Below are 12975 nucleotides of genomic sequence, written 5' to 3' on the forward strand. Positions count from 1 at the left end.
AACTCTTTTAATGATCTTTTAACAGTGTTATTGTGCTGAAATTGGCATGCAGTGAAATGCACAGATTAAAGCGTACCGTTGATAAGTTTTGACATGTGTGAACATTCGGGGAGCCGTAACCATGGTCACACTGTTGAACATCCCCGTGTATCCCTGACCCACTAGTGTTCACTCACTTGGGCCCTTTTGCACACGTCCCTGCTGCCTCTCACCCTCTACCACCAGGCAGTGATTCATCTGCCTTCTGTCACTGCAGATCAGCTTGCATTTTCTGATATTGGGAACTTTCTTTTTGATAGAGAAAAATCATTTGGGAATTAGAAATCTTTAAGTGCGTTTTAGGCTTTGATTCCCTGCGTTGTTGGTTACATGAGGCATGTTTAGAAACGGAAAGATGAAAAAGCTGGGTATCTAATAGCCGAAGAAGCCAGGAAGTAGCTTTAATGGGAAACCTGGCTGACTGTAGTGTGATTCAATAAACACTCTCCCTTCCTTCCTAAGTCCTAGAATATGGGGACATTAAAGTGCAGCATGGAAAACTTGTGAATTTGTCCTCAATACAATTTTATGTAGTTAATAGATGGTTAGCCCAAAGAACTAAAAATAATTTGAAGTCTTTGGGCAAGATTTATTGTGCAGTTTATGTACATAGATTATTTAAACCGGAAACACAGGGTTTTAAAATGTCAAATCAGAATTTGTAAATGTGTAATAGAAAGATCTGAAATAAACCTTTTAAAGCTCTCTAGGCTGGGAATTTATAACAAAACCATTATTCACTGAAAATTTGTGTATATATGTATCTGTGCTCTTTGCCAAAACAAGAAAACTATTAAATCTTAACAAATATAATTCAAGTTGCCACTTAACTATAAACTAATACCTTACAGAATCAAAAGCTGCTAAAACAATGTAAGTCTTAAACATTTACAAATGTAGAGCATTTCTTTTTTCGGGTCTTGTAGCTTTAGTAAAGTCTTCGCTGGTTAGAATCTGTCAAATTATAATACATTAGTATATGTAAGTAAATAATAGAAATAGTAATATTTATAATGCATCAGGAATATTAGAAAGGAAAGAATGAATTATACTTTCTTCTCCAAGAGTGTGCCTGAGTTTGATTTCATTTGAAGGTTGTCAATTAGTTCATGAATTTTTAAAAATAATTAATTAAAGGCACAATATATAAAGGTTGTGGGAAAATGGAATCAAAAGATAATGGAATTTTTCCACTAAATTTTGAAGGCCCCTCGTGTGACCCCAAAATATATATGACTTCCAAATGTTTTTTTAAATAGTGGGATATTAAAGAGTTAAGTTGTAATTTTCAAAAATCATCACTTTTTTCTATTTAAGTATTCTTCCATTTAGATGATTTGGTTTGCTTCTTTATTATCATTCTAGCTGCCATCAAAGTATTTCATTGACCTACCTTTTCTTTATCGCTCTCTACATATTCTATGGGATGCTTTAAACAGTTATGCCTTACTGTTCAGTGCTATGTACAGAAAGTCATTACACCCTACTCTTTTGGGCTAACTACGCATTAATGTTACTTTTTAAGGTTTAATGAAGAGGCTAGAGGAGGAGATAAAGTTTAATTCGTACATGGTAACTGAAAAATTTCCCAAAGAACTAGAGAACAAGAAAAAAGAATTGCATTTTTTACAAAAAGTGGTTTCAGAGCCTGCTATGGGCCATTCTGATCTTCTTGAACTTGAATCTAAGGTAAGTGGCAATCATCTGCTTTTTATAGCTCTGTTTTACTTCATCCCCAGTCCTGCGAAAATGGAGTAAGCTGCCTAGTATCGTGCTGTAATTGGTGCCAGAGTGCCAACTGTCTTTATGAAGAAGAATTATGGAGTATAACAAATGCCGTTACCTAACCCATAGGACAGTGGTTCTCAACCTTCCTAATGCTGTGACCCTTTAGTACAGTTTCTCAACCTGTGGTGACCCCAACCATAACATTGCTGTTGCGACTTACTTCATCACTGTCATGTTTCAACAGGCGACCCCTGTTGAAAGAGATGTTCGACCCCTCAAAGGGGTCGTGACCCACAGGTTGAGAACTGCTGCCCTAGGAAGTTTAATTGCTAGTCAACTGGTTAGAAAACCAAGTAACTTAGAAATGTAATTGAATGTAGATGAGTTAACTATTTAGATTAAGATTTGTACTCCAGTCATCTAGATGGCAAGTTTTAAATATTATAACTATCATTAATTTTTTATTTGTAAGGATAATGATATAGGAATTTCTAATTTATAGTTAATATTTTGCCTGAGAGACCAGGGTTCTATTTTGCCTCAGACACTTCAGGGTTACTAAGCTTTGTTGTGGTGCTCACTAAAACCTGATATCCTATTGCAACATTTTTGTTTCCTTAGAAATAAGGTAATAATCAAACATGCATTTTAAAATAAGTTTAAAAATAGATTAAAAGATATTAAATACATTATTCTGACCGTTTTGCTCTTTTTACGTAGAGACATTAGGAGCCCTGGTAATGCAGTGGTTAAGTGTTTGACTTCTAACCAACATGTCGGAGGTTTGAACCTACCAACCTCGCCATAGGAGAAAGAAATGCCCGTGTGCTTCCTTCCATACAGACAGTCTATGAGCACTTTTGCTCTGCCCTGTAGGGTCTCTATGAATCAGAATCAACTAGCTGGCAGTGGTTTTGCTTTGTTTTGTTTTAAAGAAATTGAATTATCCAAGTCAGATTTGGCTCAAATTTGAACTAGAAGCCTTAAACCATTTATCCAGTCATAGAGTTGATTCCAGCTCATTGTCTTTTCAAATGATGTACTGCAAGCCATGTACTTTTTTGTCTGTGTCTAGGACAACGTGTGTCTTTTGACTTTAGTCAGCTTTGTTTTATTCCATTTTGTAAAAGTTTAACTGTGTAACTAAATGACTGTGTGTAATCCCAGATCATTAGAACCAAAAGAGTTTTTACGTGTAATCCCTGCCCACTCTCAGCTGAGTTTGTGAGATCCAGCTGCTGAACTCCCGGGAATGTATGTCCAGACCCATCTTTATGACATGCGGTGACTTGAGAGCCATTGTCTTGGTAAAGATGTAGCTGTCGATTTCTAGAAAATACTCTTTTTATAGTACCCACTGTTATCAAGTTGATTCTAACTTTTAGTAACTGTGTAGAGCTTCTAAGACTGTCCCTCTTTGTGGGAGCAATGGCTTCAACTATCTTCCACAGAGTGGGCTGGTAGGTTTTGAACTGCCTGTTAGCAACCAAGGCCTAACCTACAACACTCCTTTAAAAAAATTGTAATGGATGGTTATTTTTTGTGAAATCAGTTAAGTACCTTGAAATGTAAATTGTTGCTATAAGTAATCATAACAACAGACTGAGTATTAATGGAACCCGCTCTTTGCCTCAAAGACTGAAAACTTGGCATTTCTTGTTTGGCCTGGCCAGATGTCATTGGGCTTGCGTAAGCATAGAGAGCCTTTTAACATTTTTCACTCTTATATTTCTTATATTCTTTTAGATGAATGAAATAAACACAGAAATTAGCCAGCTGATTGAAAAGAAAATGATGAGGAATGAGCCAATTGAAGGCAAACTGTCACTGTATAGGCAGCAGGTAAGACCACTCCTTCAGCCCAGTCATTTAGACCTGTAACCTTACTGGTGATCATCTCCATAAAAGCCATACCTTGTTAAACAAGCGGCCATCTAGCTCAGAAGCAACAAAGCCCACAGGGAAGAAGCACACCAGTCTGTGTGATCACTAGGTGTTGAAGGGATCAGTTATCAGGCATCAAAGAATAAAAAATCACATCATTGTGTGCTCACCTCCCTGATACAATCGCTGAAGACAAATGGGGACATAAGCAAATGTGGTGAAGAAATCTGATGGTGCCCGGCTATCAGAAAATACAGCATCTGGGGTCTTAAAGGCTTGAAGGTAAACAAGTGGCCATCTAGCTCAGAAGCAACAAAGCCCACATGGAAGAAGCACACCAGCCTGTGTGATCATGAGGTGTCTAAGAGATCAGGTATCAGGCATTAAAGAACAAAAAATCATATTATTGTGAATGAGGGGGAGTGCAGAGTGGGGACCCAAAGTCCATCTGTAGGCAATTGGACATCCCCTTACAGAAGGGTTTCAGGGAGGAGACGAGCCAGTTAGGTGCAGTGTAGCAATGATGAAACATACAACTTTCCTCTAGTTCTTTAATGCCTCCTCCCCGCCCCACTATCATGATCCCACTTCTACCTTACAAGTCTGGCTAGATCAGAGGATGTACACTGGTACATATAGGAACTGGAAACACAGGGAATCCAGAGCGGATGATCCCTTCAGGACCAGTGGTGAGAGTGCTGATACCGGAAGGGTAGAAGGAGGGTGGATTGGAAAGTGGGAACCGATGACAAGGATCTACTTGTGACCTCGTCCCTGGGGGATAGACAATAGAAAAGTGGGTCAAAAAAAAGAAAAGTGGGTGAAGGGAGACGTCAGACAGTGTAAGATATGACAAAATAATAATTTATAAATTATCAAGGGTTCATGAGGTAGTAGGAAGCGGGGAGGGAGAGAGAAAAATGAGGAGCTGATGCCTGGGGCTTAAGTGGAGAGCAAATGCTTTGAGAATGATGAGGGCAATGAATATACAAAAGTGCTTGACACAATGGATATGTATATGGATTGTGATAAGAGTTGTATGAGCCCCAATAAAATGATTTTTTTAAAAGCCATACCTGTGTTTTTGTAGCCTTAAAAATGAGAAGGAAGTAAAGAATAAATACTCTTCTGTCCTTGCTAATCTCCAGATTATCGTAAAGAATTTGTGGGAAAGCCACAAAATACTTTCCAAGTTTGAATGCTCAAGTTTGAAATGCAATACACCTGATAATGCTGAATTTCCTTAGCGACTGACTGCCAAGTCTGATGAGAAAGCGTTTTCTGCTTATAGCTGAGGGCGGAATTTCATTTTTAAAGCGATAGCTTCCCTTCTTACTGTTGTTTAGTTGCTTACAGCTAGTGTTTGCCAAAGCTTGGCCACGCCATTCGTGTGCAGCACAGAACCCTTTCTTACAGTGTTCAAGCAAGGGTGTGTCCCTTTAGCCTCAGATCCTCAGACCTGTCCTGAGGGGCCTCTGGGTGGCTTCAAATGTGTAACCAGATGATCCATCAAGGGACTTCTTTGTACACTTTCAATGTTCTAAATAAAAATATTGATCGTGTTTTATGAGTTAAACTGCATTTATCATGCTTGCCTTATTTCCTTTTAGAAACTAGGCATCAGGAATACTTTTTGTATAGCTTATAAATGATAACATTCTCCACCACCCCCAGCTTGTCATCTATCTTTTCACTTTGATTATAATGGTTTTTGTCGTGGGAAAGTTCTCTGTTTCATGAAATCAAGCTTATCAACCCTTTCTGGTCTTGTTTTCAGATTTTGAGTCACAGGAATGATTTCCCCACCTTCAGGTTATAGAGGAATTTACTTACAGGCTTTTAAGGCATGCTCTTTTTTCAGGTTTGGTGTTGTTTTTGATATGCATGTGTTTAGTATGTTCTGGTTGCTTGTTCTTTTTATAGAAAATATCTTAGAATCGATTTAGAACTTCTGATGGATTGGAGGTACATCTTTTTTGCATGTGGCCATCCAATTGTTCCAATACCATCTTTACCGCATAGACTTCAGATTCTGCCTTTACTTACTCTACATTTGTGAACTATGTTGGATTTCTAAATTTTCTAATCTGCCCCATCGACCTGTCTATCCACGCACCTGCATCAACTGGCTAGTCTGTAGAAGCCTTATAATCAAGCTCTCAGAGCTGCTAACGCAGCCACTCCCACTTCCAGCTGTTGCACTTTCTTCAGACCTTTTTGGCTGCACTTGCATGTGTGTTCTTTTAAATAAACTTTGTTATTGACTTGTTTAGCTCTAGCAAATATTGTATTTCTTGGAGTTGCATCATATTTGCCAATTAATTGAGAATTTAAATCTCTGTGATATTGAATCTTCCTGTTGAAGAACGTGGTCATCTTTGGACAAAAGAACATTTGTCCAGGTTTAATTTATGCTCAATAGTTGTCTTCGTAAGAGTTTGGGACTTGTTAACATCTATCTTTACATTTTGTATTTTATTTTCACTCATATAAATGAGGTATTTTCTTATGTCTTATCACTGATTGTTTTCTTTTATGGAAACTGATAACTGGTTGACTATACTTTTTCCATTGGTTTTATTTTTTAGATATATAATTATATACTCTGAAAATTCCTTTTTCTTTTCAAATTCTTATACTTCAAATTGGTTTCTTTTGTTCAATGATATAGTGCAGTGGATTGCTTTTTTAAAAAAATCTTTATTGGGGCTCATAAGGCTCCTATCACAGTCTGTACATACATCAGTTGAGCAAAGCACCCTTATACATTCGTTGCACTCGTCATTCTCATAATTCACCTTCCACTTGGGTTCCTGGAATCAGCTCGGTTTCCCTTTTTTTCCCCCGTCCCCCTCCCTCCCCAATCCTACCCCTGGTCCCTTGATAGTTTATAAATAATTATTATATCTTATCTTACACTTCCCGGCGTCTCCCCTCACCCGCCTCCCCATTGCCCATCTCCCAGAGAGGAGGTTACACTTGGTCTCCGAGATCGGTTCTCCCTTTCTACACCCCCTTCCCTCCTGGTGTCGCCACTCCCACCGCTGGTGTTGAGGGGTTTGTCTGTCCTAGATTCCCTGTGCCTCCAGATCCCCACTGCACCGCTGTACATCCTCTGGCATAACCAGGTCCGCAAGGCAAGGTAGAATTGGGGTCATGATGATTGGGAGGGGAGGAAGCGTTCAGGAACTAGAGGAAGGTTTTGAGTTTCATTATTGCTACACTGAACCCTGAGTGGCCCATCTCCTCCACACTACTCCTCTGGAAGGGGTGAGTGGATTGCTTTTTTAATGGCATTTTCTACCATAGTCCTGTAATTCCCAACATTTGATTAAGAGAGACTATGAAGTGCTTGTGACCCTCATAAATGATAATGTAAGTAAAGTACATGAAACTCTTTGGTAAGGGGACCAAACAAATAAAGTGGTAGGACCCCCCAAAAAGGGTAGTTTTGCCCTCTACTAGGCTTCAAAAAAAAGAGCCAATCCGGAAAAGGAAAGAGTGACCTTCCTACCACCAAGAACAGCTAGGATTGGAGTATTTCCTTTGGACCTAGGATTCCTACACTAAAAACCTCCTAGACCTGAGGGGAGTGTTAACAATGAAGAAAGTACAAGGTGCTGAGCAGTGGTGACAGAGAAACAGGCACAGTAGCAGAGGCAAAAGATCCAGGAGACTATAGTGTGCGATGGTACAGTGAGTTTGCCAGCCCATGGAGTTAAGAGAGCTGAGTCCACTCTGGTAGTAAACCTTCTGGGAGAGTAGGCTGGCTGCCTCGAGGCACTTGTCAACAGAGTTTGGCCTGCCAACTCACAGCAAGAAGGGAGCAAAATGCTTTCAAGCCAAGGTTTACTGGTGAAGTGGATTCCCCGGGGTTTTTACTAGTGTAGTTAAAGAGCTTTGTAACACTTGTCCTAGCACAGGGCAGAGGCCAGCCTGAGACCAGAGCCAGAAAAAGGCCTGACTACACAGGTGTGGCTGAAAAGAAGCCATCTAGATCAAAGAACTGTATCCTGATTCTTATTGCAACCTGTGACTTTACTAATAACCCCGCAACTATCAGCTCTGCGTGGCCTTTGCAACAAATTATCCAACGAAGCAGAGACGTAGAGAATGCCCTGGAAAACGGCTAGTGCCAGAAATAGTAAAAAAAAAAATTTTTTTTTAAGTTAGAAGAAAGTGTATCCGACCTCTGCTTCATAAGAATCAGCTTTGGCCTGGTGTTGCAGGTAATTCTCTCCACTCCGTCATGAAGTTAGAGAAGGTCAGATCACCCTGACACCATTTTTACAAATCATATTCCCTCATAGTTTTAACACAGTGGTAAACTGTAGTGGAGGTAGTGGCAGCCTCTCTTGTTCCTGCTGCTGTAAGAAATACCCTTGTGCGTCTCTGTTAATAAGAATCTGGCTTTAAGGCTGAAGTATACATTTACTTGAACCGTTACGGAATCCCTATATACGTCAGGTGATCGTAGCATTCCTTTTTGATTTCTTACCAGGAATACTTTCAGAGAAACAGTCTACTTCACTGAAGAAAAACATTTTTCCTCATATTTTTCTCTTTTTTAAATATATTTTTCTATTTTTTCCATATTTTTCTTAAACAAGCGTGTCTCTGATTTACTTAGGGCGATCCCTCAGAATGCCTGTGGTGGTTGTGGTATTGACTCCACGAGACAGGGCAGCACTGCGCCGTAAGGTTTTCTAGGTTATAAAATTGACAGAAGCCAGAGTGCTGGGTGGGCTGGAACTGATAACCTTTTGGTTAGAAGCCAAGCTGTTAACCAGTATGCTATTAGGGCTCCTTGCCAATATAAAACGATGCACTCAGGGTTAGAACAGCCATTTGACTTGATTAAACATTTGCATAATTTGGATGAGTCAAATGTTTGGTACAGAAGCTGCATTTTATGTATTAGAGTGCCCCAAATTTAGTAGACATTTTAATATTTCATTTGAAAAATCTGATTTATTGACCTAGATAAGTTGGCCGATGTTGTGGTTTTGAGAATAAAGGTTTCTTGTTTTCTTCTGAGGAAAGGAAGCCACTGTACAGAAGAACAATAGACTTAGTGTTAAACTCGATTTACTTACCTAGAATCTCTTTCCAGTCGCATTTCAGTGTTACCTGATAAGACTTTAATATTCTTGTTCTTACTGCATTTTTGTTTCTCTGCTAATATGGCTTATGCTTTCAAGGCCTTTGCCTTCCAACATGTGTGTCTATTAGTGCCCACTAAATCTGGCGCTGGGGGTGGTGGCTAGTGGTCAGGAGAAGCCACCCAGACTGGGAAAACTGAGCTCTGTAACATGGAAAATGCTCGTCTAGATACCTTCACAAGAACAACAGAAAGTTGAATGCATGTGTTCTTTTACTGTTGTATTTACGATCCATTAGGCATCCATCATTTCTCGTAAAAAAGAGGCCAAAGCTGAAGAGCTTCAGGAGGCAAAGGAGAAGTTATCCATCCTCGAGAGAGAGGTGTCCTTGAAGACCAACCAGACCCGGGAGTTCGATGGCACTGAAGTCCTCAAGGGTGATGAGGTAAGTTAAAGTTGAAGAATCTCACAAAACCTGGGTGTGACGTTGAGTCTTTGTTTGAAGACACAGATGTGTTGGGCTTTCCTAGTTTGGATGTCAGGAGAGGGATGTTAATCTTATTTTATGACTTATTTATGGGAAATAGAAAAAGAAAAGTGTCTTGACAAAAATATTGTTGTTAATTTTTTTAAATGGCAGAGAGCTTTGTGAGACAAGGTTCTTGTCTTTCAGTTTTCCACTTACTGAATTTATATTACATTTATTTGAGTATTAAATTACAAGAAGGGAAACAAAATTAATGGAGCTAATGAATACAGTGAAATTAATTTTGCTGATAAATGTGTCTCTATGAAAGGCTAAGAAAATGCCATCACTATGTTGCTTTCAGTAGTTGCAGCTGCCACTGTTAAACCATCTCTTCAGAGATGCTTACAGGTTAAAAAATACTTTTATCTTGCTATATGTATGTACTTTAAAATTTTGAACAGCAATTTAACATCTGTTATTTCATTTGCCTTCTATCAAATTCATGAGCTTGCTAGAACAGCTAATGTTGCCTTTTATAAATGGCTAAACTGAAGCACAAGGAGCCCTGGTGGTGTAGTGGGTTAGACATCAGGCTGTTAACCATGGGGTTAGTAGTTCAAAAACACCAGGCACTCCGTGAGAGAAGGATGAGTTTTTCTATTCCAGGAAAGAGTTACAGTGTTGGAAACTACAGAGGCCATTCTAATTTGTCCTATTGGGTCACCATGGGTCAGAATTGACTTGATAGCAGTGAGTTTAAACTCAAGCACAAAAGATATATGTAGTTCTCCAACCCCTTTTCTTAAAGTTCATCAAAAAGGACATGAAATAATGAAGTCAAAATAGCTGCTATTGCTTTTTTATTCTCTCCTCCCCCCCCCATCAAATGGTAGATCATTTTTTACTCTTACAGTTTTTGTTTTGTCTTGATATGTATTAGCTACTAGTCTTCAGTAGAAGCTTCTTGGAAAAGCTGCTCATGTCCAAACTTCAGTATTGGCTTTGAAAAGGGATTGAATTCATGCTGTTCCAAATTGGCCCTGAACTGTCACTATGCCCAACACAAACGAATTTGTTCCCATGGCTCCACTTTTCCCCGCGGTGCTGCTTCTGGTAGCCACTCTGTGAGCCTTTTAGCATGTTGGGAAGGAGTAGATTTAGTAAATCAACATTTGATTGAAATATTTCCTTTGGCTTTTAGGCATCTACTTCCAGATTGCCTTAAGACATGGGAACATTTAGAATGATAGTTGGAAGTGAACAGTATGTACTTTGTGACAACATTGCTGCTATTCAGGGGGAGCCAAAACAACAAAAAAAAGATTAATTAAGTGGCAATTTTTGCTGTATGACACCATACTGCCTACTAATATTTTACCTTCAGAAAATGCTGGCCAATCCACTAGCCATGCTGATCAATCACATGGAGACACCCAAGCAATGCTGGTCAGTGCGAGATGTCTCCTGTGTAAAGACATGAGGGCAGGTTGCCTAGTGCCAAGGTATTCGCTTTTATTTTTCAAATTTGTGGTGAATAGGAGACCCATCTGAATTATGGCAAAAGGTATACTTCCTCTTGTAAAGGAGGGGAAAAAGTGGATGTTGGGAAGGGGCTGGACCCAAACCGAGCTATGTTGACCCTTCCCCAGAAGAGGCAATATAGAGGACAGCACTGAAGATATAACTGGGAGAAAGGCAGGACGGCCCAGACAACATGGGAGTGAACTTGGAGGGAGGGGGGAGAGAGAGAGAGAGAGAGAAAAGCTCATCATGCCCACCAAGCCCTGGAGACAACCATGCTGCTCAGAGCAGCCAGTGCACAGAGAGGACTATAGCTGGGCCAGTTCCACCATGAGATATGATGTCCCCTCACTGACCACTAGCACTATGGGGGACAATACTGGAGACTGTGCAGAAAGTGTGCCTGGTCTGCCCCATGCACAGTGGGTTAAATGTGAAGAGAATGCTGCAGGGCAGCAAGGGGAACAAAGTAACCAAGTCCCCGAGGAATCCTGAAAATAGACTTCTGACTTGGGGGACACAGCTTGGCACCTCATAAAACTTGATCATAAAACACATAAGGGTCAGACAGACCTGGAACTATCTATTAGGGTTTTTTGTTGTTGTTGTTCTGTTTTGCTAGTTTGTATTATTTTGTTTTTGTTTGTTTCTTTCACCCTATGTCTATCTATATAAGATAGGCAGCACGAACAATCCTGAAGAAAGAACAAAGGGAGGCGGAGTGGGGAGCCAACAAACTCATGGATAAGGGAACAACAAGAGATCTAAAATTGAAGGCGAGGAGGATGTATAAGACCTGATGGAGTTTGATTAAGTGACAGATAAACCCCTCAGGAACAGTAGTGGGAGTAGCAATATCATGAGGATAGGGGGATGTTTGGGAAGGGAGAAGGGAGAGAAGGTGGGAACCCATCACAAGGTTGGATATACAGGAAAAATAACAAATGTGGGTGAAGGGAGACAATGGACAGTGTAAGATATAAAATAATAATAGCAATGTACAATTGATCAAGTATTTACGAGGATGGGAGAATGAGGGAGGGAGGGTAAAAAAGAGGAGCTTATACCAAGGACTCAAGTAGAACGAAATGTTTTGGAAATGATGATGGCAACATATATACAAATATGCTTGATACAATTGTATGGAGTGTTATAAGAGCCCCCAATAAAATGATGTTTTTAAATTATAGCTGACAAAACCCTATGGGACCATATTACCCTGTCACACGGGATCTCTGAGTCAGAATCAACTCAACAGCACCTAATAATAAAATAATGCAAAAAGGTTTAAAAAAAAAAGATGTTGACCTTATCATACTAATGTCTGCCCAGAAACTAGAACAAATCCAGTAATTCATTTGGCAGTTGTTTAACAGAGCAGGCGGTATTGGGGAACATTAAGCATAGTTCTGTAAAGAGCAAATCTTGGTAGACCTGTCATATTTTCTACTAGAATACTTTCTCCTTGATGGAGTGATTGGCCATATGGACAAAAGTTAGGCAGTTTATCACACTTGCAATGACATAACAAGGCTGGACCTCACTGGAGCATTTCTGATTCAGTGTCACGTGGTAGTCACCCAGGAACCATGTCTTGTGCCACCCATCTGTTAGCACAGTTGGTAAGAGGGTACCCGGAAGTAGTCGCAGGGTGTTTGGGAAGAATGCTGTGCCAGGAGGGAATGATGCAGGGGCTCACTTTGACTGTGCACCTTCTCTGTTCAGAACTCTGTGCTGCCTGTTTGTCATGATTGCCTCCACCTTAGGGGTCTTAGTATTTGAGAAGCTCAGAGAAATGGAAGATTTACACCACTAACAAATGGCAGCACTGGGATCCAGGTCTTGCCTGCATCTTTCTATTGACCTTAGCCCTTTTGTGACTCATGGGACATATGTTACCCACCAGCCTTTCCAGCCCCTCAGGTTTTTTGAGAAGTTGGTCTTGCTGTTTTAGCTTGTTCTAGTACCTATAACTATGTTCTAGTGCCTAGGACCTATGTAACTGAATCTGAATACAAACCTAAATCTACCCCTATTACCAGCCCACTTGGGTTTTAGGTGTCCCGTATAATTATATCAAAATCCATATTATCTTAAAAAAATTCTCCCTGATATTAGCATGCCTTCCATTATTGGAAATACACGGCATCAACAAAGAAATTCTGAGCAGAAATTCATCATGAAAAGGTTGAACAATCACGCAACCTCTCAGGGTTGTCCAGGTGACCTGGA

General features: G+C 40.0%; 1 protein-coding gene across 8 annotated transcripts in view; it reads left to right on the plus strand.

Moving 5' to 3' along the window:
- The window catches only part of IFT81 (intraflagellar transport 81), a 184172-nt gene that overhangs the window by 125473 nt on the left and 45724 nt on the right, over window positions 1–12975 (plus strand). For all 8 annotated transcript variants that reach the window (XR_012780402.1, XM_075533688.1, XM_075533689.1 and 5 more), the window contains 3 exons: window positions 1565–1728; window positions 3514–3609; window positions 9052–9198. Coding sequence is in view for 7 of the 8 variants with exons in the window: in XM_075533688.1 (XP_075389803.1) it covers window positions 1565–1728; window positions 3514–3609; window positions 9052–9198 (407 nt within the window). In the remaining variant the exon portion in view is untranslated. The remainder of the gene's footprint in view (window positions 1–1564; window positions 1729–3513; window positions 3610–9051; window positions 9199–12975) is intronic.

The sequence above is a fragment of the Tenrec ecaudatus genome, chromosome 16, assembly GCF_050624435.1.
Source record: "Tenrec ecaudatus isolate mTenEca1 chromosome 16, mTenEca1.hap1, whole genome shotgun sequence".
Classification (NCBI taxonomy): Eukaryota; Metazoa; Chordata; class Mammalia; order Afrosoricida; family Tenrecidae; genus Tenrec; species Tenrec ecaudatus.